Source organism: Taudactylus pleione, unplaced genomic scaffold (genome assembly GCF_031769625.1).
Source record: "Taudactylus pleione unplaced genomic scaffold, aTauple2 ptg000102l, whole genome shotgun sequence".
NCBI classification, from domain to species: Eukaryota; Metazoa; Chordata; class Amphibia; order Anura; family Myobatrachidae; genus Taudactylus; species Taudactylus pleione.
Window position 1 is genome coordinate 721,692 of NW_028284504.1, and position 22,922 is coordinate 744,613.

The 22,922-nt window shown below is 44.3% G+C and overlaps 1 protein-coding gene across 8 annotated transcripts; it reads right to left on the minus strand.

Moving 5' to 3' along the window:
• Nucleotides 1-1,401: 1,401 nt before the first annotated feature.
• On the minus strand, nucleotides 1,402-22,603 carry UBTF (upstream binding transcription factor). 8 transcript variants are annotated; one of them, XM_088470642.1, is made up of 20 exons: nucleotides 22,307-22,603; nucleotides 19,447-19,597; nucleotides 17,672-17,847; nucleotides 16,677-16,760; nucleotides 15,152-15,307; nucleotides 14,958-15,022; nucleotides 14,754-14,874; nucleotides 12,559-12,669; nucleotides 11,688-11,821; nucleotides 11,228-11,369; nucleotides 9,133-9,174; nucleotides 8,904-9,017; nucleotides 8,575-8,706; nucleotides 7,856-7,966; nucleotides 7,351-7,439; nucleotides 6,068-6,257; nucleotides 5,006-5,053; nucleotides 4,835-4,903; nucleotides 3,552-3,704; nucleotides 1,402-3,458 (listed from the first exon to the last, which is right to left on the minus strand). In XM_088470642.1, exons 2-20 carry the CDS (start codon nucleotides 19,502-19,504, stop codon nucleotides 3,360-3,362), a joined length of 2,094 nt encoding a protein of 697 aa, XP_088326768.1. In that variant the 5' UTR covers nucleotides 19,505-19,597; nucleotides 22,307-22,603; the 3' UTR covers nucleotides 1,402-3,359. The 8 variants fall into 8 exon arrangements, with proteins under 8 accessions (XP_088326768.1, XP_088326765.1, XP_088326764.1 ...); XM_088470639.1 differs by lacking the exon at nucleotides 22,307-22,603 and adding an exon at nucleotides 22,151-22,276; XM_088470638.1 differs by lacking the exon at nucleotides 22,307-22,603 and adding an exon at nucleotides 21,881-22,016.
• Nucleotides 22,604-22,922: the final 319 nt, after the last annotated feature.

The window sequence follows — 22,922 nt, forward strand, 5'->3', positions numbered from 1 at the left end:
CAGTCGGCGTGTTGCAGAGAGGGCTGTGTGCAGCGGGGGAGGTGCCGGCTGTGAGACAGGGAAGGCGCGCTCCCCTGGCATGCATTTAACCCCCGGGACACCGCAGCGCTACCGCTCTGCTGCGGTCCGCTGTCCCAGGGGGGTAGTGGAAGCGCACGTTATATATTACTGGCTCCACGCTGCAGCCAGTCCCCAGGGAGCCCCCTGCCTGGGGACTCTGGACCATGTAACAGCAGGGACCCACCGCGGGACCCCGCTGCTTACCTTGCTGTCCCCCTTGATTCCGGCCATGGTCCGGAACACCTGGGGTCACCGCTAGCTGTGACCCCAGATGCTCACCAGCATCCCCGGATCTGTACCGGCGGGGGTGTAGGGAAGACAGCATGGACGTCAGGACTGACTGTCCATGCTGTACATCCAGATGTGCAGCCACAGCTGCATGATCAGGGGCTCTTCTTAGCCCCCACTCCAACAGGTGCACCCGACTCCGGCCGGGCACCAAACTAAACTGAGGTGCCTTGGCTCGGGGGCGGGGTATAGGAGGGGGACCCTAGTGCATCCTGGGAGGCTGAAAGCTTAACTCTATGGTGCCCGATGACTGACGTCACACCTATACCCCAAGGTATCCTGTGGATACCCTATGGACCCTGAAGTAGAAAAAAATATTATTTCAGCGCTGGGGAGGGGGGGGGGGGGGGGGGGCTGTGTGCCCCTCAGCCCGGCGCGCAGCCAATGGGGGGCGCGATCAGCGTGATCGCTCCCACCATAGGTGACTGCTCCGGCTGCTGCTTTAGAAAGCCACGAGCAGTCTCCCAGTGCAGCCCAGCACACAGGAGCATGGGCTGCTGTGACTTGAGAGGGGGAGCAATGCCGGACCCGGGCCCCTGCAAAATAAAACACAAAAACTCCCTTTATTTATTTCCATACAGCTTCCTTAAAGAGCAGATAATTACTGGAAAACTACCTACTGTGATAGTCTGGACCAGTTTGTGAACTGCATCAAAATAGTGTAATATTGATTATCAACCCAATTAATATTTCAATATGTTCTTGGTGCATATTGTTATACATGTCTTATGTGAAATAAACATGTTTGATTTTGTTTTTTGTTACGATTAAGAAAAAGTGCAACAGGTAACATTCAGTATGTTTGAACCAAAGGCTCGTGTGTATCCAATATATTCATGCTGTCATTATGATACATATTTTTATTGTTTTAAAGATCCATACATTTGTATGTATGTATGTAAAGCAGCAGTGAACACCTCATGCTTTTCCAGTTGTTGTAATATTTGTAGTTCCACATTTTGCACAAGCCAAAGCATTCTGTCATTTGTAATATAGGCTGCACAAGACTGACATAGAAAATAGATAATAAAAAAACAAATGCACACAACGCACTAATCCCTAAAGTTTTATTTTTTTCAGAGGACTGAACAGAAATCTCTTCCCCACCCCTCCAATCTTTGTACAAAGCAAAAATAATGAGAACGCACGTTTTTTTTTTTCTTTAAACTGTCTACACTAAACCAATGAATCTGTTACAAAACACATTTTTTTTTTTTTAATTTTCAATTTAACCTACAAAAAAAAGCATTTGTGTTTTAAATATTGTCCATATAGGAAAAAAAGGAAGGGTTTATCTTTTCTGTAACGCAGCTCACATCCTATTTTTCATAGTGCTAAAAATGCACTAAAACTGTTTTGCCACTCACCGTGCGTTCAACTTCACAGTAAGAATCTACATTTCCCCCAAAAAGAGAAAGAATTTTAAGAAAACAAAATAAAAAATACGAAGTAACTTATAGGGCTTTTTTCAGTTTTTTTTTTTTTTTTTTTTAAAAACAGAGCAGCCCATCCTGAAAAAAAAAAAAAAAAACCAAAAACATTTTTTTTTTTCTTTTTTATAGATGTACATACTAAAACAGGCTGGCTAAAATACGATTTAAGTACAAGCAAGAAATAACCATATACCTCCCTCTCCATAACTAATCATTTTTTCGGGGGATTGTTAGTGAGAATGGAGAGTTTGAAGGCATCCCCCATAACTCACACTCCTGAAACTATCAGCTGATATTTGCATGGTGTTCACACACCACTCAAAAATTAACGTGCACCTGTCACCTATGCATAATGGATCCTGCCATTTTGTGGGTTGAGCCAATGTTCGCTTTGTCCGTCATGACTCAGTGATATCATTAGCGATTGATAGGATGCACTCATGTCACAAAATGGCTACTTCCACTGTGTGTAGTCAACAGTTGCTTGCTACCCCACACATATATACTGTGACCGGTGATGTATACAGAAGCAGTTTGCATACTTGAAATCTCATTGTCCCTCATGTTAATGTTGCCCCTTTTGCCAAACAGTATGAGAAACAGTACCTGAAAGGAGACTAAACAGGCAGGGTAGAGAAGAGGGGCGGAACAGAGGTAGAATGGGTGATATAGAACAAATATGAGAGGGACGAACACATGACTTGGCAATATGTTTAGGGTAGAACAAAGTGCTCTGGACATGATTCACCTCGTATCACGATGTGTTTTGCATTCAATTAATTTTCAGCATGTTATGTCACCATGGAACTATTTAAATAGTCATGTGACCCAAGTGGATGAGGTCTGTTATTTGAGAAAAAGTCAAGACAGGTTTGACAAATGTAAGTGGCTGTCCTGTCATCAGGCAAACACAACACTAAAAGGAGGAGAAAAAAAATAAATATTATGCAAGCCAAGTGCACAACTTTGGGGCAATGGGTGGTGGTGGTGGGGTAATAGAGTCAGATTTAGGACTGGGTGTAGAGAACAGCTGAGTAAGGGGAGTAGTGAAGCAGGCAGGGATGACTCACAGAACTAAAAGGGGAACACAAAAATAAAAAAAAAGTGTCAGTCACGAAAGAAACATTTGAAAAGCACAGAACCCTTCTAATTCAAAAGTGTGAGAGACAAGGTTCATGGTGTCGCCATGCGTTGTACAGCTTAACTGTATGACATTTTACATGGTGCAAGTCTTAAACTTGTACGTTACCTATGAGCCTTCGCTCCCTGAAGGGGCTAAAATTTCCCCCTATTATGTACACAAAGAGGACTGAACAAATATTCAGTAGTTTGCAGCTTATCAATGCAAACGCACCTAATGACACTTTGCGAATATTAGTCCAGTGCATAAAACGGATGCACCTACTCTTTACATCAGGGATGTCATGATTTCCTGTTGTATTGATAAGCTGCAGTGTTATGAATATTAGTTCAGTGCACACAATGTCTGCCTCTAGTGTGTAAGAGACAGGTGCACTTGAAACAAGTTAGTCCCAGTTTCTTATTCCACTCATCACAACTGGCAGTTCTCTCTCAGTTTCAGTCAGAGTCTGAGGACTCTGCCGAGGAGGACGACGAGGAGGAGGAACTTGAGCCTGATTCGTTATCTTCATCTTCTTCCTCCTCATCTTCATTCTGCTGGAGGCAAACAGAATGATCAGTAAGAGATATAGGTTTGTCATTTACTGCACTGTTACTACCCCAAACTGAAACCTAGTGCAGATGGCCCACCTCCTCTGCATCATCACTGTCTTCTTCACTGCTAGACTCGGAGGAGTCCCCATCATCAGAAGAGTCTTCTTTATCTTCATCTTCTTCATCATCGTCATCATCGTCGTCGTCGTCATCATCGTCGTCGTCGTCATCATCATCATCGTCGTCCTCCTGAATAAAAAATAATGGCTTGGTTATAAAAAAACGTGTCTCATAAGCAGCATTGTAATGTATAGCTTTATCCCAGATGACTACATGGACCCTAAATATGGGAACAGGGCCGGTCGCCACGGGGCCCCTACACACTGTCCCCAGCCCCCAAGCCACATCCCCCTGGTAAACCAATCTTTTTTTCTTTTAACGGAGCCTTCTACCGTGGCCTGCAATTAAGCTCTGCCCCTCTGCCTTTGGCCACCACCCCCTCTTCAAAGACCAGGTTTAGCTTAATTATAAGATAGTGTAATAATTGAGGAATGTTGGTTTAAAAAGTGTAGTAACCTCCAGATGATTTGTATACATCAGTGCCATATTGTATAGTTATCCAGTGTTTATGATTCATGCATAATAGTGGTAGATTGCTTAGTTCTATAGTGCTTGCGATCCAGCATGGAACACAAACAATATGGTCACATGATCGCTGTTTATTGACGAAAAGCAATAGAAGGAGAAACCAACAATATTGGGTAAGAGGTGATGTTGTCATAGACATGAGACCGATAATGACCAACCCAGGCTGGGCATGTGCACTAGGTGGAAAGCACGTCGGAGTATGTAACGGTTCCACCGGGAGTACATCAGCGTATAATGTGGGCACTGTTATAAAGGAGCACCTGGTGAGTAAGTGTTTTATATTACTTGATTTAGCTTAAGAGCGTGAGGCGCTATTTTGGTGAGATCTTGAGAATGGTCCGATAGGGGACCGAAACGTTGATGGAGATATGATGTTACAATATATGTGAAATTGATGGCAGATATTGCTACAGGTTCCTGATGGCAATAAATCTTTTGAAATGGTCAATGCTGTGAGCATGGTGAGTGCGCCTTTTTGCAAGTTGATTGTGCGTGGAGACGCGGAAATAGGATTGAAGCAAAAATATGTGAGGGCAAACTTCTAAATCTTAAGGATATATATATATATATATATATCTCCACATATTGTTTCCACATATATACACACACACGCATACATTGTACCATGTTACCTCCATTTTTGTTCTTTTTTTTTACCCATTTGTGGGTCTCAAAACTCCAGACACACTGCCACCATATAAATAAACATATTACAAAAGGGGGACACTCACAGATTTGCTTTGCACCACTGGTTTAGCCTTTGCGCTGGGTCCTTTGAGTTTCGTTGTACTCTTGCGCTTCTGTCAAATCAAAGAAAAATATGTTACAAGAGGTCAGTAATGAATTTCAACTATCCTCTCTCAAAACAGCTGATCCTGCTCCCTCCATACAACAAAACTTACACTTGATGTCTGCTCTCTGTAAGCTGCTCGGTCCTGTGAGGACAAACTCTAGAAACAAAATAGAAGACTTTATTTAAGTGCATTCTGAGATTTACATACAATGGAGATCATTTTACAAAACACTGGAATGATATGTACAGGTGCCTCAAAGTTTGCAGAGCAAAAGGCAAATTAGCTGCAGAGGTGAAGTTTGCACTGGATGATGAGAAGAGTTAGGTAGAGTTCGTCAGACTCAACAGAAGGGGATAAAGCATGGTTTAGAAGACCAAAAAAAAAAAATCAACATACACAAGCCACATATGACTTATATTTAATAAATTTCCTGCACTGGCCAATACACTAGGAAGAAATGGAGATGTAACTGTGCAAAGTATGATTATTTAACTCAGATAAAGAGGGGGAGAGGGAACATTTTCAGGGGTGGTCCTTTCTGCATTGAGCCATTTCACAGTTTCTGCACAGTGCCCTGTGGAGATTTTGTGGCAGCGACTCCAGAGAAGAAAAGGTGCGCAACCTGACACGGCCCATATACACGGATCTGTGCAAAACTAAGGCCTTTTGCATTGCGTATCCAGCATGCTTTGTAAATAAGTCCAAAGAAAGTTACATGGATGAAGAATGAGAAAGCTCAGGTCCCACCCCCATAAAGAGGGATTAGAACACTATCTTGGCTTTATCGAGAAATAATTTATGAACAGAGCATCTACAGTACCAGACAAAAGTGTCTGTCTATTTCATCCATAGACTGAACAGGACAGCGTTACTGTGACCAGCATTGTAAAATACTATCTGCATAAATGGCTCATGAAGCCTTTACTAAAGAGGGATTTAATGACCAATATTCTTGAAGCATTGGTTTTTAATGTATGCAAAGCCCATATGCTCATGAATAATGGGGTAGTCCATAAAGTGTCTGCCTCTGGTTGTGGTAGGGAATTTTAAGATCACAATAAGCTATCACATTATATCTCTGTAGAGAGTGCAAATAAATTATACTACTTTTGCAATATCTTATTTGTGAAGAAACAAAACCCAAGATGGAGCCAAGAGCGTCAGTCGCACCTTCATCCATGCCTCAAGCTGTACACGGTAGATTTTCTGTTGATCTTCTGCTAACTTCTTGTAATACTCTTTCTGACTGGGGGAAATCCGTTGCCAGCGACTTCCAATTTCCACCATACGTTCCTTTAGGGGTAGATGATTCAGTTCTCCATTTGACAGGAGCTCCTGGGAGAACTTCTGGTAACCATTCCTAGATGAAAAATTAGGAGACACGGAGTTGGAATTTAGTGAGAAAACACCCAGGAACCATTGAGATGGAAATAAGATGGATGGATGGAGAAAGCAGTCACATAAATCTTTATGCCTCATGAATGTTGATCATGAAGAGCCTCAGTGTAATTGGTCTTTAAGGAATTGATAAACTGCCTCCTTTTGAGCTTATCAATTTTCAGGGTTTGTCCACTCACACAATAGCTGCCTCCACCATATATTTAAAAAATATCAAGAAAGTCTGAAGTTATGGCATGGTAAACAGAGCAGAAAAGTGAGGGCTGTACTCATGAAGACTACTGTCACACAAGCTGTGTAACCAAGTATAAAAACAGATATGAAGTGAGAGAGATATGGTACAAAAAAAAAAAAAAAATTATTAATCCCCATAAAAAAAAAAAAAAAAAAAGCACATATCTTCAATATTTCAGTTTCTAGGAAAATGCTTGTTTAAAAAGCAATCTGCTAGAAGTCTTAAAATAGTGGATTCCTATGTAAGCAACAGCAATTTTTTTTTTTTTTTTTTTTCAAATAAAAATAACAAATAATGAATAGGAAATGGAAGGTATGATAAAGACACACTTGAAGAGTGTAATCTGGTAATAAACTGCAGAGGCAAATGCAGGAATTCTAGAGGGGGGTTTCCAAACGCTTGATTTTAGAGCAAGGGAGGGTTACACACCTCAATGACCGGCAATCGTGCCGATGTTCAGGGCGATTTGCCTTCACCATGGACATTGTATGAATGCCGGTACACACTTAAAAGATTTAATGAACAACGTCCTTCATTAATATGTACAGCCTCGCATTCAATATTGTGTGATTGGCCGTGCAGCACGATATCGCATGCGACCACGGGAGCACGCAAATAGTGTATACACACTGCACGATATTCCCGATTTATTGTTCCAATTTGGCCAAATCGGGCAGATATTGTGAAGTGTGTAGCTGGCCAGTCCATGAATAGGGCCATTTGTGATACTGAGAAGATGATGCAGCACTAGTAAAATTCTATTATATTAACATTTCTATTGTGGTCATGGTGTGGGCTGGGAAGTATGATTTACACTTACATTGGAGCTTTTTTGGGTTCTCCCTGGAACTTCATTTTCTTCCCAGGGGCTGCAGTGGCTGGAGGAGACCTCATGTCACTTAGCTCCCTCTAAAATGGACCACACAGTGTTAATAAGATCGAGCAAAAAAAAAATAATAATAATTTCAAACTGTTGGGAGTCACATTCTAAAAAAAACATAACTGGAGAAAACTATGCTGGTGAATCAGTATGAAAGTTATGGGACACTGGCTAATTTTGTCTACATCTAAAGCCATTAAATTGTCCCACTAAGCAAACCTATAGAAAGACAGAGTAAAAATAATACTTTTTTTTGTTTAGTATTTTTATTGATGCATGTTGCACTGTAACATTGTGTGACTACATTTTAATGGTATATAGTTGGCAAAAAGTAGCAGTTTTTTCTGCCATATTAACTACTTCTGGGAAATTGGCTATAAACCACTTAAACAGATTAAAGGGCTTCCGGCATCGCTATTTCACCCAACGGCTGAATGTTTTGTACCTCATATCGCTTCTGGTCTTCAGCTGCTTTTTTAATCCACATGATCTTTTCCTTCTTTTCCATGTTCATCCAAGTGGCCTCCATACCCTTCAGGGCTTTAGCTCGGTCATTCTATGATTAACATGTGGAATAGACAACATAAATTATGTACTTGCTTACTGAGGCCTATAGGGACATAACGGGATGTAGTTAAAGACCGACGGCAGGGAAGCTGTCTGTCAAAATGCCGGTGTCTAAATCCCGGCTCGGGACTAAAAACAGGGGTCGAAATTCCGACGCCAGTCTAGATCCAGACGCAAGATTCTCAACAGACGGCTTCCCGAACGAAGGTAAGCCGGGCACTGTTAGCTCGTAGCTGCGGGGGAGGGGAGGGGGAGGTTTAGGCACCACTGGGGGGGACAGGGTTAGGCACCCCCCTGGGGAAGGTTAGGGTTAGGCACCCCCTTGGGAGAGTTCGGTTTAGGGTGCTTGAGGCGGGGGGAGTTAGGATTAAGCACCACCGGTGGGAGGGTTAGGCAGCCCCCCTGGGAGGTTAGGGTTAGGCCCCACCAGGGTGGCTTACATATTTACGTGCTCCTATGGGAATCTCTAACGATCGGGCTTCCGGAATCGCTATTTCACCCAGCGACTGAATTCATACCCATTACGTATATACTTACATAACACCTTACACTTTTGTAGGTTAGTTAAAAACATGAACAAACTAATTTCCCGCTTACCTTAAACCGTGCGAGGTAGTCCCCAATTACACTCTGCTGCCAGATTTCTTCTGCTGTTTTGGGGGTCTCAGGCAGCTTGCCCCTCTCATCTGCAGCCTTTTTCTTGTTTTGTTGTCCAGATTTGCTCTTTGGCTATGCAGATGTGAATATAAAAAAAAGAAATAGTACAGCGTTAAAGAATGAAAAAAAAATTAATAATAAAAAAAAAAAAAAATTAAAAATGTTCAGAGCACTTTAATGAAAGAAAATACAAATAAAAGACAGGTAAAAGAAATTGGACTTTAAACCACTGAGCACATGCTGGTGACAAGAGACTTATAACCAGTCACCTTTGCAGCTTCCTGTGCTGCTAACTTTGATGCTTGAGTACTCAATCCTTTCTTGTTCATGCCTACCATCTTTTCTTCTGCTAGAACCCTCTGCTGTTCCTCTTCTGGGAGGCTCTAGATACAGTTAAAGAAAAAAAAAAAAAAAAAAGGAAAAAAAATAAACCCTCTGCCTCCTTCACAGTACTAATGGTTTACCTACATGCACTATGCTACCAATAACATGGCTCACCTCAAGGAAACGTATTAACTCCACTTCATACTCCTTTTTTTTCTGCAAAGATAAGAAAAAAAAACAATTTGGATGCATGAGCTCTGTTTCACACAGAACTGTATTTGACGCTACATTGCTCCCACACCATTGTTACAGGAGCCACACATCTATACTGTACTGTTAAAGATGGTTATAAGCTTAGGTGGAACATTTGTAGCTGAGCAAACATGTTACACAACAAGGGTGACAAAGGAGAGAAAATACTGCATATACTCCTGAAAGCGATCCTCACCCAGCCTGGCGAACACTATTTTTGCCCTAAATTTTACAGTGGGCCCAGGCTACACCCCCCTCTCATCCCTAAACTAGGTTGTACATTTTACATTTCGACCCTGCAACATAAAGCGGTCATTAAAAGGTGCAAATTTTGCACCCACTAGCCGGATTTGCTCACAAATCAGCCTCATAGGGGTTGATTCAATTAATGGCTATATTTCTGTGCGCAAATACCGCAGTAACAGTAATGAATATACCGCAGTTACAGTAATGAATGCATCACTCATTTTTCCTTGTTGTTCCTTAATGTTTAGATGGACAGATTGGCTACTTTCTGGCCCACCCCTTCCTGGAATTGCTGGGGCTGACATACTGTTAACATTCTCATGGATTGGCTGCAGATTATTCTTACATCACTTAGGGCCCCATTTATCAACGATGCATAATCGCTTTAGAGCTTGCTAAAGGGGTTGTGTCATCCTTTGTTTATTCAACAAACACTGGGCCTGATTCAGAGCCGGACGCTCTGACCAGAGCGCTCGCTCTGAATCAGGGCTCTCCTAAATAAAAATGGAGCGGCCTCGTGGACGCTCGTATAGCTGTGGGTTACCACCCACAGCTTATGCGAGCGTCCATGATGATGGTCGCGATGGTCAAGACCATCGGGCTTGCGACGAGACCCTGCGGTAGGGTCTCGCTGCCGCAAGCCCAGGAGTGCTTTTGGCTCTATCAGAGCCAAAAGCACTCCCACTGACATCACTAGTGATGTCAGTGGGGACGGGTCCAGACGGAAGGCCTTCCCATGGGAACGCCTCCATCTGGGTAGCCACGCCCCCGGCACGCCCACCAAAGGGGGCGTGCTGTCAATCACCATCGACAGCACGCCCCCTTTGGTGCGAGACCCATAGCGACAGCTTGGCTGTTGCTATGTGGGTCTCGCGCATGCGCACGACGGAGCTCCCTCCATCGTGCGCATGCACGTTAGGGCACCATCGACCCGCTTGCGAGCGTCCTGCGCTTGCGAGCGGGTCTGAATTAGGCCCACTGTTTGTCACTGCATTGCTCTCGCCAACTTTAGATGGTGAGAGCGATGGGGGGCCCCATTGCCCACAATGGAGACCCAGTGCTGCCTTTCCGGCCTCAGCAAAGCCTTCCAGGCACTGCCGGGTCCCCGTGTCATGCACACGCGCAGACGGACCGTCCTGCATGACACAGAAGCCCGTTGCTGGCAGCGTTAGGCTGCCAGAAGCTGAGCGGAGGATCTCGCAGACTAGGAGGACTTTGCTGGAGGGGTAAGTAATGAGGAATACCAGTGGCATTTTCATTTGTATCACTGCGATACTAATCGAAAAATGTCGCTGGTGTTTAGCTTCGTTTGTAAATGGGGCCCTTAGGCTGGGTACACACTAGAGGGATATGGCTTGATATGTCATTTCCAGGCAAACTGGAATGACATATCGTGCGGATCGCACAGTGTGTACACCCGATTGCGCACTTCCACGGGTCATATATATGACGACATCTTCTGGTTGGCTGTGCTGCACGGTCAATCAGAAGATATCGTGTACGACCCCATGATTCTGGATGCGGTCACTAAGCGATATATCATATGGTCGTGCACTGTATCGTTCAGGGTCTACGGGCGACCACAATGTCGTTCCGTTGGTCGGGAAACACCTTGTTCTGATGTGTACCCGGCCTTACACCAGCTCATCCATGAATAATCAGTCTTGCAGAGTGAAAGCGGATGTAAAAATTAGATCATTGCAAAATTAATAGAAAAAGAGGAAAATCGGAAGCTGCTTTTCAAGGCTGTGATATAATGAGGATATGTTACCTGCTCGCACTTCTTGTGATAAGCTTCTTTCTCTTTCTGAGAGAGCAGTTTCCACTGCTGACTGCAGAGTACCATGCGTTCAGTGCTGGGGACATCCTTCATGTTGGTCATCAGCTCTGCACAGTACATAGAGTAGCTGTTCCTGTGTGGAGAAAGATCATTCCGTTAGCAGGCGAGTACTTCAGAGTAAATAAGCACTCGCTGATTTAAAGCAGAATTAGAACAAAAGAATCTATCTTGCCACAGTATTTGTGGACTTTTTCTCAAATAACTGCCTATTAGTATGATATTTATGATAGAACAATGGTACAGGGAATGTCCACACAACAAACAGCCACAAATAGTAGAAAAAAAAAAACTTGTATTGACTGCCCATATCCAGATTTCTACATTTGGTATAAAACTATATGAAAAGCATATGCCTACTTATTATTAATGGAGTCGGAACACCATGACTTACGGAGGGGGTTTAGTTGGCCGTCCATCAAATTTATCTTTGAGTTGGCGCTCTGCCTTGGTAAGGGTGGGTCGGGTGCTGACCTCTTCAGAAATGTTCAGCCCTGGATGTTTTTGAATGTACTCTCGCATCACGTTCTGTGGGTGTTTGGATAATAAGTTAGTATAAAACGAGAATTTTCAATGCCATCCTGCAACCATACCCAACATGTAAATACAATGTGCCTTTATAGACAAGTGAACCATAAATTGAATATACTTCAACACTAGCAGAAAGTGACAATTTCAGGGGACTAATGTACTGGCTTGTAGATGGTGTCCAACAACTTTTACCAAACACACTGCTTTATTTTTCTGGCGTGCGTCTGAACTTTTCAGTATTGTATTTATATATCCAGATATTTTTCTCTGTCCATCCACGGGCACAGTGATAGACTATAGACTGGTACTACCATCCACCCTAGACAGGGCATGAGGCAATTTACAGTGCCATCTTAAATAGACAGGTAAAAGGAGCTAGTGCTCCCAAAATATATACTGTAAAATTAAAGTGCCCAAACTCCCTGTATTGCACTCTATACCCCAGGGCAATCCCTACGAGAAAAGGATTACTATAATTACAAAAGTACCATTATTTTCATTACCCTTGAATACTCTGCCATGTTCTGTGCATAGAAAACAATCATATTCAGAAGGCAGTTTTGTGTTTCATCCAAAAGGTAATGATGATAAACATCAGTGATGTAATAGAAAGTATGAAAAGCATGAAAGAGTTAGGAAGAAAGACATGGTAAAAATGTTGCAGAAGGGAATGTACAAGCCAACAGTTGATCACAACTTTCAGCCAGTCCCAACATATTGTACACCAAATGTACCTCATAGAGCTTGCGCTGTTCTAGTGCTTTGTGGATCCATTTTAGACGTTTTTTATCGGAGAGTTGAGACCACTGTTTTCCTAAAGCATCTTTCACATCCTTTACACTGGCCTGGAAACGGAGCAGATCGCAAACTCAACACAGAAAGACACTGAAAAGTTTATGTCAAGCAGGATTAAGCATCTTGTAGCTCTCAAGCCAGGGCTGTCTTAATAGCATTGTAAGCCCTGGGCAAAGCAATGCACTGGGGCCCTTACCCACCTATTTACAGGAATAAATAAATGTAAATATTCATCAAAGTTAAACCTTTAGATTTATTGGTACTTTAAACAAAATCAATGTTTAAACATAGAAAAACATGATGTAAAACGAGGATTAGAGACTCCACCTCCCTCTTCTGCAGTTTGCAGTGTAGTGCCAGCTGTGATTAAAATATGGGGCCCCCTGAGAGAGGGGGCCCGGGGGAAGGTGTCTCCTGTACGTACGTACGTACGTACGTACACACACACACACACACACACACACACACACACACACACACACACACTCTTAATCCGGCTTTGTGGCTGCAGGCTAGGAGGCAGGTAGAGAATGCTGACTGGCTGCCGATTCTGTGTAATTCACAATGGGAACAGCTGGTGAGCATCTTTCTCTGCCTGCCTGTCAGCCGACTGCACTATGCACGGGACGAGCTGCCGGACACTCCATGTAGATGCCCCCTGGTCCAGCCCACCACTGCTCAAAGGCCCCTAGAATTGTGGGGCCCTAGGCAGTTGCCCAGTGCACCCATACGTTAAAATAGCATGGACTCAAGCTCTTGGTCAACTACTAGTCCCAGCAATGCAAGTCAGAGACTAAATGCTAAAATTATATATTAAAAAAACAGACATATTAATAGACTGTATTTCATCTTAATCCTGCAGAGGTATCTAGTACCATAGCGACCAGACTCATTTATATAATATATACTTGCAATGTGTTATTCAAGTAAAAAATTCTTATATTTTTGGGAGAAATTAGGCTCTCTTTTGGTAGCAAACAGAATAAAAATGTATTTTAATACTAACATGAGCAAACAAAAAAATCTATACATTTAATTTGAAAAAGAGATTGCATTACCACAAACGATAATTAGCAATTCACATGCAAAAACTATAGAAATATCACATACATAATAGACATCTAAAATATATTTGGTGTAGCTGTATAGGAAACAAATAGGATATTTTAATTATGATTTCTTATTCAACTAGGGATTCTATGACTCTCAAGAGACCGCACTATGATCCTCCTACAGTCAGCAATTTAAAAAACCAACGCAAATCAGATAAAACCTCTAAGCAAGCTACCAATAGATCAGTTTACATGGATCTCAATGCAGCATGTTAGAGGCCAGATTCAGACACTAGTCACTGCGAGTCATAATTATGCTACAGGAGTGCTTTCTTTAATGTCGAAGTGCTGCGCTCTCCCCTTTAACACTTCTAGTGTTTCATTTTAAACACTGTACAATGAGGTCACTGAGCCAAAACTGGACACTAAAGCTGGGTAAACACTAGATGATATGTCGCCCGGCATAACGTCCACATCGGCCAGTGTACCCGCTATGTCGCTGACGATGCGCAATATCGTTAGCGGGAGCCATGCTGCTGAATGCAGCATGGCCCCCCGCCGTTGCCGGTATCGTCTAGTGTGTACCGGCCTTTAGGCAGTCACTGACAGAAAGGGGTCCAGAGACGGCAGGGTATGGTCAGCTGCCATTTTTAAACGCTATTTATAAATTACCAATGGGTCTTTCCAAGTGAAGTGAACCAATTTTGAAGATCGACCCCACCTGCAGATTGTGCACTGCGGAGTCGGTGACACCTGCACCCACCCCCCACTTTGAGGGCCATAAGTTTGCTTCTATCGCATATTGTGAACTCAAATTTTCCCAAAGTTGGTCTGACATATATGCCAACCTTCATGTAACATTTTATCAAATTTGGAAATGGTCAGGTGGGGACCCTTGGTCCACTTGATATGGAATGACCTGAATTTGAGGTTTTAAATGGCCCATAAATAACAATGATGGTTTACGCTTGGTCACAAACAGCTATTCTAACAATCAAAGGAAAATATAATTCTAAGTGGAGTTGATGGATAGCAGTGCATAGCACATGATATGACGTGTGATGTATTTTATTTACACTTACATCAGGCTTTAGTTTGAGATAAACCTTTTTCTCATGGTTGAGCCACAGCTGCTGAGGGGTCTTAGGTTTTTCTGGGACATCGGATTTCTTTGTGCTCTGCACAAGATCGGGATGTTCTTCTCTGAAGACAAAGGAGAATTAGGAGGAGGAAAAAACGGAAACCAAATTACAGAGTCTTCACTGCCAAAAAAAACAAAGAGTCACCTGAATTTGGCCATATTCTTCTCAAAATCCTGCTTCTCTCTCTGGAAATCATCAATGTATTTATTCTGGAAAGAAAATAGGACACCTGGGGTCAAGCTTCACGACAGCAAAGCCTTCATTTTTCTATTTCTGTCCTTTATACCCAACCCCACCACCTCCCTTCTAGATATCCGACATGCCATCTCATACTATACCTTCTTTTTCTCTGGAAGCTCTTTATATTTTTTGGACAGAATCTTGGTCAGGTCCAAGTTGCTCATCTCTGGATGTAACTTTGCATATTTTGCTCTCTTCTCCATGAAGAAGCGGAAATAGGGTGTCAGGGGCTTCTTGGGAAATTCGGGATGTTTCTGGAAAGTTGTGATAGACAATATGCATCAGTAACTAGCCCTTTCTCCTTGATAGAAAAGTAATATATTATGCGCTTAAAATCAGCTGTATACACTAAGAGGCCAATGCACGTCGGTCGTAATAGAACTATATGTGGAAGTTCGCCAGTATGCAAAGATATAGACATCTACAGTATGTTACTGCTCCGCTGCTATCTACATGCTTGGCGTCATAGCAGTCTTTCTCATTAGTGTGCACTGGCACCAGGCCTATCCTTAATGCAAAAGATCCATCTGAAAACAGACATATTACTCATACACACAACTGTACATTGCCCGCAATTACATCAACATGTCCTCTAAACTTAACCCATGTGAAAAATCCCCAATACAGCCCACTGGAGCACAAATGGTGATGCGCCTGAGATGCAGAAGACTCTGCATTACCTGTGTTCCGGAGCCTTAGCAGTGCAAGTATATGCGGCTTTGCTCCGCAAAAGTACTTGCCTTCAACTCTGCACCAGCCCTAAATATAAACGCTCATTTTTCATATCACAACTGCATGCATTATTGCCCAATTCTGACAACATAAGGTTATGTAATTACATAGCACAAGCAACAAGGCTGGCTATCCAATCATGGACCACATGCCATTCAGCTGTGTGAAGGCACCACACTTTCAACCAGTAAGGAGATGACCTAAGGAGCATAACAACTTTTTGTCCACATAGACCCCCAAGGTCACAATTTGCTCACTGCTCCTTCAAAAGAATACACAAAGCAATGTCCTATAAAATTAACTAATTTTCTCATAGTCTGCCCAGTCACAACAGATATTTAGCATGTATAAAAATGGAACACAGTATAGTAGGAGTAGCAATTAACATTTTAAAGAATATCTGACTAGGTGCAACGCACCTTATTTTATTCCACATTTAATTGCGCAAGGATAGAACAACCTGCAGACAAACAGATCACTGACATGCTTAGAACAGCACTAAATATTTCAGGAGATGGGTGTGCTGATCTTGTGGGAGGTAGTGACCTGTCCTATTGTGTGGTTATGCTGGTGAGAGCAGGGCTTCATGTGACAGGGGCAGAGTCAAGACGTAAGGAGGGGAATGGAGGCAATAAAGGTGCCACAGAGGGTTAGATAGTGGATGGAACACAGCCCTGAATATCACATGTAATTAAGTATGGCTCCTGTCAAACTAATGCAAAAAGAAGTTTTTGTAACAAACACAGCGTTATATGAAATGCAGTTCCTACACCCACAATGATTTGCCTATTCTTGTTTACTGTACAATGATTAAACAGTCATTACTTTTGCACAACGCTCCGCGGTACTTGTGGGAAAATATCTGCTATACCCAAAAATATCACTACTGACCTTCAGTTTCTTTCCTTTGTATGGGTTCTTTACATGTTCCTCTGCATCCAGAATCAACTCTGTAAGTGTACGAAACTTCCTGATCTGCAGGCGATATTGTATTAGCTTGTTAGTAATTTGCAAGTAGTTCAGTAACAAGAAACACATTTACCTAATTCAACCTACAGCTTGACTTATTATTTCTATTATACAGATTGTCGAAAACTGTTCCTTTTCACGTGGGCATTATATATATATATATATAAAATTTGGAGAAAAGCACTATATAAACATTATTATTATTATAGTTTTCTCCCATAGAGGGGGGAATTAATCGATCAGGAGGCAATTCATGGCCATCGCTATGAACTGAAATCCCCCACAGAGTGAGGTCATAGCTAGGCTTGTTATTTGCAGTCCTTTCTGTTTCCTAATACAATCTTCTGTAGTACCGGCAGTATCCTCTAGATGTCATCAGGCCACTTGAGACAATTCATAACAAAAGAAAATTCTTTACTCTCACACACTGGGCATTTACATATACATCTGTTAATTCTACTCATACAAAAGCAGAATCTATATTATTTTAGAAAAACTTCAGAATGGCACACTTGGTTATTGCTATTCATTGAACTACGCTACATGACAAATAAAAAATACAATATATAGGCTATTCTTACTACCTCTATAGTGGCTGTAATTACTCAGTTTTGTTCCATTACTGTTGTTTCCAATTGTAAAGAGCAACAGCATATGCTGTGCTATACAAGAAACTGTTAATGATTTCTATAAAGCATCATTATTAAGTTTCATGTCTATATAAGTGTGCAAGGCTGGCCAAGTTCTTTTGACATTTATATGCAAGCAGGGAAATCCAATGGGACTTCTAGTATCCATAATAATTTACATTAAGAGTGTGTTAATTCCTTTGTGCACTTTTATAATACATAAACACTTGTAAATGTTGCTACTATATGGGATTGGTTCTAATGCATAAATATGATATTTCTACCCACCACATATGAAATCTCAGTCCACTTTCGGCGACACATTAGGCCAGTATAGTTTTTAAAGGCCAGCTTGTCCCAGTCCAAGTGGGACTCTGTGGTCTTGTACTTTGTGTTGTCCTGGGCGGGCAGTGTGGTCTTCATGGTTTCAATGAGAGTAAGCATGTCCTCCTGGGACCATTGGTCTGAAGAGAATTAAAAAAAACAAAACAAACACATTTAATCACAGTTTACCCAGTGAATTGGGTCATACAGGAGGCTGCACGCATTGTGGGTATCTACAGGTGGAAAACCTTGCTGGTTTTTGCTGACACCTCTATGGGATATGAATAAAAATAAGTGAGGTTTTCCTAATGGAAATCTTTGCCACTAATTGAATCTCGCTCTTTGGATCTTTACTGATCCCAGTGGTTTTTTTTTTCCTTTTAGTTAATTATTTACAATAACAGTTTTCCAAGAAGTCACAGTTGTATGCAACATGATTGAGAATGTGTTTAGCTATAAGATCCTACACCTGCATCAGAAAACAAAACTAACAGGTCAAACACAAGCTATTTAGCAAAAATCACGATACTGGTTGCATTAACACTTAAGCCGCGTATCCTCTTGCCGACCGAGGAACGTTTGAACGATTACAACATCGTAATCTGTCAGTCGTTCCTCATCCTGTAGGTGCCCACACTGAACGATATGCACCCTCCCTCATCCCCAAACCTGGCCAATCTGTCGTTATCATCAAATTGACAGTCATGTTCATGCGAAGATTGATGTCGGAAACGACCAGCGGGAGCGCCCATCGCTGGTCGTTTCCGACATTATACTGCCTGATTAATGAACGATTGAACGATAATGATGTCATAATCGTTCAATCGCTCTGTTTAATCGACAAGTGGATATGCGGTATAAGTCCCTGAAAAGGCCCCGCAGGCAGTCTTTTCGGTTGTCCGAAATGACTGTCCGGCTCTGCGCATGCCCCAACTCTGCACAGCATATAGATATTTATATATAATAGCCTTACAATGACACTACTGAGAACACAGGACAGTGTAATTGTCGAATGAGGGGGAGGAGTTTCAGCCGCCTACAGGGACGGATTGGACGAAAGCTGAAATAAGGATTTTTCACATATAATGCCATTCTCAGAAGGTGGTATATAAGGTTAGTTTTCAAGATTTTGCTTAACGTTTTTCTTCTTGCTACATAGCACAAAACATTAATGGCTTGCTCTCTACAATGCGATATTGTAGGAGTCGGGCATTAATAGAGAACATAATTGCGTTATCTTCTCTGGTAACCCTCTCCTGCATAGCTGTGATACTAAACTTTCTGCACTATGTATGCTACTTTTTTTTTGCTAAATAGACATCTTAAGCTAGAGGTTCCCATACGCAGTCCTCAAGGCTCCCCAACAGTTCAGGTTTTAGAGATATCCATGGTTGAGCACAAGTGGTTACATCAAATTGACTGAGGTACTATTTAAGTCACCTGTGCTCAACCATGGATATCTCTAAAACCTGCTGTTGGGGAACCTTGAGGACCAAGTTTGGGAACCTCTGTCTTAAGCACAAAATAATGACACCTCAACAGACACATATATTTCATGTATACTGAAAGATATTCATTAGACTTCAGATCATTGCTACAAGAGTGAGCTATACCCCAACCAACACATCACATACAACACTCAGGGAACTAAATGTGAATGTTCCAAAATGTTCAAAGGTGAAACAGGTCTGGGAAGGAGACAGGAGGCACCAGGCAAGGCCACACTCTAATCTACATACCTTGATCGCTTGGGGCAGTCATGTTGGTCTGTGTTTGTCCCCCAGCTGCTCCGTTCATCCTCGGCAGAGCAGATCCTTAGGTAAGAGTCCTGAAGACTCTGAGAGGGCAAAACAGGGGCAGTCTATGGAACACGTTGCTCACCAACAGCTTCTGCAAGCAACAAAATAACAAACCACATATATAAACACCTCCAGTGAACAATCTCATTAGCCTCCTCCACATGGGCAGATTCATAAAGCATGGAAGCAACCGCAGCCCGTTCAGTCAATTTCTGCATGTTAACTACAGAAGTCAGATACTGCTCGCAGCTTATGTCAGTATCAGCAGAATCTGCCTACCATAATAGCAGGAAAAGGCCCCTAATGCTCAGAAATTTGGCATTTTATAGGTTCCCTCTGAGTTGTTTTTGTTATTTTAGTACCAATAAAATCTAAGTAAAGGGAAATTTCAGCCTCTGATATACTGTATTCCTTTAGTTGAAGCAGCGATAGTATAGTATTTACATTACTATATTATGAACTTTCCGAAGAGGACAAGTGGTTGCTATGAGTAACTTCAATCAAATTTTAGCAAATATTTATCCAAGTAGAGTCTATAAAAGGATAGAAAAATGATAGCTAGAATCTGATTGGTTGTTATTGGCACCACTTCAACTTGTCCTCTTTAGAAGTTTTGCTACAGCTAGAGAGATATTATACAATAATAGAAATCACCTGATTAGTGATACATATTATCAACGTTATTAATAAGTATATTTGGATTATTGGTAAAACTTGTGTTTATTGCCATCAGGAGACAAGGGGAATGCTATCTGTACAGACCACTAATGATTCACATGGATGCAATACGCAAAATACGTCTGACGCTGCTGCACTGCCACATACACGCGGTATGTACCATGGGGATAGATGTGTGCGCTCATTATGATGCTGTGACTACTCTGAGTCTGCCGCAGTTGCATGTATCGGGCAGGGGCTATTCTGGCCAGTTATGCTACTGCCCCCAAGGGTAGACGTAGGTCACCGATCCTCCCGGACTCTGCCTGCAGGGGGCTCCCGCCGCCTCTACCCACAGAACCCGCCCAGCACCGGGAGGGGACGGGATCCGGAAAGCAGATGCGTAGGGAGGGACTGTAGTCTCCTGCTGACCGGGCACGGTGTAGTCGGCGTAGTGTCAGGGATTCCCCGTCGTACATTGGGCCAAACTCGGAGCCGCCAACGTGGAGGGTATCAGCCTGAGCGTGCACACTGCGCTTATCTCCCCGCCATACCGGGTGGTTACACATTTACCTCCGGCAATGCAACACCGTTTGGAGGAGGGAGAAAGCGAGTTATCAGGGGCCGCTCCCAGCACCGTAACACGGTGATCCTCCGTCCTACCGGGTAACCCACAGCTTCTGTGGCCTGACACACCTGCAACGGGAGCCCGCCCGCCCTACCTTAAGACGGTAGTGCCTACTTACTGCCCTCCTCCCCCCCCAGGCACTGATGCCCGCCGTGCTCGCAGCCTTACACTGACCGATCCGTAACCCACTGCGGCCACCCGACCTTCCCTGTGCGGTAATCGCGGCTGCTGCTCCCACAGTGGCCGGCTTCTCACTCTCCGGTCATCCGCGTCTCGCCTACCCCCACGTGTCTCTCCCGGAACACCCGGACACCGGACGCCCCCTCGCGTTTCCCCGGCTCACATGCACGAGGACCCGGCCTGCTCTGCCTCGTGGTGTCGGTGCCCCCCCCTCCCCTCGTAGCTCCGCTCACTCCGGGTATTCCACCGCGCCCTCACCTGCAGTGCTGGCAGCCTCCCGGCGATTGCCTGTGATCGGCCACCTGGTGCTCAGCGCTCCGCTCTCCCCGATCCCCCGACCGCCTTCTACCCCAGCAGCGCAGCCAGCTGTCCGACCTCACCTTCCGGCTGCAGGGAGGAGGAGCCCGGGACTCGCTGCAGAGCGACCTCACCAGACCCGCCTCGGAACTAGCAGCCTTGCCGAGAAAAACAAGAGGCTCCCGGGGCTGGGGGGAGGAGGAGACCCGCGGACACCCCCTCACCCGGCGGCGCACAAGCCCCGATCACTCAGCCGAATATGAATAGGGGTCTCCCGGTGCCGGGTAACACCGGGCGGGCGGTTACTAATCGCTGATTTTATAAATCTAAAAATTAGGCGATTTGCAGGAAACACACGGTAACCGGGCAGCGGGGTGAGACGGGAAAAGTGAGCGGGATCAGGCGCCTATGAGCCGGGTAAAGGAAGCCGCGTATCCCCGGTCCCTGGAGGTGACCTCGGTGATATGGTTCCTCGGCTTCCCAGCAGCAGCCACCCCGCCCTCCGGTTCGTGGAAGCCCCGGGCCGGGTGTGGGGCTGCTGAGAAGGGTGTGATGTAGGGAATGTTCACCGGGATCCCTCACCCGAGAGCCAACTGCGGCCGCGGCACTCACCCCGATCCGTCCTTCCAGAGACAAAGCTGCAGCCGGAGCTCCGCGTCCGGATCTAGGAGACAAAGCAGCTGCAGCAGCCCCTGGGTAATGGCGAGCTCCAGGGGAGGGGGGGCGCTGCCTGCTCCTTCTCCCCGCCCAGCGTCGCTGCAGCAGCAGCGGGCAGACAGAGCGCGGGGAGCCGCCTCCTCCTCCTCCCGCTGCTGCTCCCTACACAGCCCGGCAGGGGGTCCCCGCCAGGTCCGGGGGGCTTATGGAGCCCCTACTACCCACCTGCCTGTCGGTCTGCAGCTCTGGAGGCTCTGTCTCCCGTCTACTCGGAAGCGTCGCTTGAATGACGGCCAGCTCTGCAGCGCTGTCCCGGGCGTGGACTAGACCCAGTCCCCGCAGAGAGCTCGCACTTCCCCCCGCCTCCATCGCTCTCCTTGCCTTTGCAGTCTTCCAATCAGCCGGGCTCCCTCCATCCTCGCTCTGCAACAGGCTCCAGCTGGTGCCCATAACCCTCCCTCCCTGCCTTCCATCCTCTCCCGCTCACCCCACACACTCGGCACAGAGAGGGAACATGGTGTCAGAGCACAGTGTACATGGGCAGGGTGGTGTCAGAGCCGCCACGGGAAGGGGAGAAATCATTTAATAAGTGGTGTTGCTGCGTGTCCGCCTCACTTGCAGCGCTCAAGCATGGCAAGAGCCATGATAAGGAGGATTATATATTCCCTTATATTTGTGTTCTCTGCCTGCTGCCTCCTGGGCTATATGGGGCTTTTTAATCTATTTTTTTTCCTTCTCGACTCCACCTTTGTTGTTCAAAGCGTCAGCGAGAGAGAACCAATCATGTGAGGAGATTAGCATGGGATGGAGAGGAGTAACAATGAGCTCTAATGGGCAGGTTCGGGTAAGGAGTGCTGGAGAGTAGGCAGGAGACTGGCTGCTATATATTGTGCACCTTGATTCACCCTCACCCGACACCCACATCCCAGTTGCCCCCAGCAGCAGGTGCTTCCTATGTAGTGACAGGCGGAGTGCCCGCATGGAAGTTACTGGGCTG